General features: G+C 44.4%; 1 protein-coding gene across 3 annotated transcripts in view; it reads left to right on the forward strand.

The window, feature by feature from the left end:
* The window catches only part of rcor2 (REST corepressor 2), a 14,064-nt gene that overhangs the window by 3,800 nt on the left and 8,293 nt on the right, over nucleotides 1-1,971 (forward strand). For all 3 annotated transcript variants that reach the window (XM_031851466.1, XM_031851465.1, XM_031851467.1), the window contains exon 2: nucleotides 1,837-1,962. In XM_031851466.1, coding sequence (XP_031707326.1) covers nucleotides 1,839-1,962 — 124 coding nt within the window. In that variant the 5' untranslated portion in view covers nucleotides 1,837-1,838. The remainder of the gene's footprint in view (nucleotides 1-1,836; nucleotides 1,963-1,971) is intronic.

A 1,971-nucleotide genomic window follows, 5' to 3' on the forward strand; every position in this document is an offset into this window, starting at 1 on the left:
AGAGAGAGAGAGAGAGAGAGAGAGAGAGAGAGAGAGAGAGAGAGAGAATACGAGGCACGGCCACGCGATGAGACAGCACCGCGAGACTGTGGATGACACTTCAAATAAGAGTCCCCTTCATGCTGGAGGGCTCTCGTGTCCACGTTGTTTTTCAGATGCTGCCACTTGTCAGCTGTGCTGTTGTGACGAAGAGGCCGACGTGCGTTTGTAATGGTTTGTGTGCTCGAGATTTGTGATGCACAAGTTTTTATTTGGCCGACTGGAAATGATGTCAGGCTAAAAATAGGACGTCGTATTTTGGACATCTTCATAGCGAAATTGATTATGCGTGGACTGAACACGAGGTCAGACCAGGGCAAGAGCAAGCTTCACTCTTTAGTCTTTTCACATACACAGGAGTGTTAAGGATCAGGAGCTTTTTCTGGATTAATCCGTTACAAAATGTCAGAAAATGATCATTAATACAGCCCAAGTTAACATATTTATACAGCTTGTTTTGTTTAACCAATAGTCAAACATCTGATCGTAGAAGTCAAAGCAAATATTCACATTTGAGAAGATTTATTTTGGCATCTTTTGCTTAAAGAAAACTACGTAAATGATTAATCTCTTGTCAGCAATACTCTGATATGATATCTCACAATAGTGTTTCCGAGTGCTGATATCACTGTTTAATCAGCCGATTGTGTTTTCAGTTCATCGTTTGATCATTTGGTTTATAAAATGTCCGGGGGAAAAAAGCAGCAAATCCTTTATGGCGTTAAGAAGCTGAATCGAGGAATTATTGAACATTTTAGCTTGAAAACTGTCTTGAATGATGAATGGATGACAGCGATGCACCTGGCAGACCTGCCGGATCGATACCTCTGATTCTGACTCGCAGCCATTTCACCGACCTTGGTCGAGTGGATTGGATTTCGGCCATAAGCGAACAATTCGCACAGATTGAATAAAAAGTCTTCGTCAGTCTGCATTCACTTAGTTACGGCGGGCCGTCAGCTCAGTTTTGAGTGCCACACTATAAACACATCCCGTTACCTTTACATAGAAACGACTCCATAGAACTCAACACAGCAAAGTGTACAGATTCTAACTGGAAAAAAGAGCTCTGGTATCTTAGCTCTAGTGTTTCTTAAACAAATAGTCTGGAGCCCTCTGTTCTGTTTGTGGGTGGTGCCTCCATGATAAGCATGTTCCTAATTAACTGGAGTAATAAAGGCAGGCTTGAGTTAATCAGTTTGGGTCCTGTGATGAAAAAGAAGACGTGTCTGATCGTGTGTTGAGGTGCTCTTGAGGTCAAGAAGATCAGAATGTGAGCCTAAATCCGCCAAGTCTTAAAAGACGTTTGACAGACTGTGTTAGGCTGATATCTCAGACCAAATGCAAATGAGTCAGGAGCCTTTCACTCGTGGTGTTGAATGACCAGCGACCACGTCGACACATCTGTCAGAGCAAATCAAACAGGAAGTCTCACACTCTCGACTGGTTTCAACCAAGTCGTAGCTATTGAGTGACATGAGGGTCAGGGAGAGATAGCTGGGAGCTGTTGAGTGTGAGTGAGTTTACAGTAAACCAGTGTTTGGAAAACAATCCCAGCTCAAGGGAACATAACGGGATCGCTTCCAAGGTAGCAGCATACGGTGCTGTTCTACTTTACAAGAGCGAGTTAGGTTTTTATAGGGTTTCTAGTGAAAACCAACAGCTGCCAACCCACTAATGAAACGACACTTAAGTGATGGTTTAACGAGAGATTGAATCATACTTGAGACAGAAAGTGTGTGTGTGTGTGTGTACGTGTGCGATATTTTACATGCGGGGTCTGTGTGTTTGTTGCAGCCATGCCCTCAGTGATGGAGCGCTCGGGGGCCGGGGTCCTGTCCAGGAGCAGAGCCAAGACCGTAACCAACGGCAACAGCCTACCACACTCCGAAGAGGAGAGCAGCGATGAAGAGCACGCTCACGGTAGAGAGA

Source organism: Anarrhichthys ocellatus, unplaced genomic scaffold, assembly GCF_004355925.1.
Source record: "Anarrhichthys ocellatus isolate YVR2014 unplaced genomic scaffold, GSC_Weel_1.0 scaffold11, whole genome shotgun sequence".
In the NCBI taxonomy this organism is placed as follows: Eukaryota; Metazoa; Chordata; class Actinopteri; order Perciformes; family Anarhichadidae; genus Anarrhichthys; species Anarrhichthys ocellatus.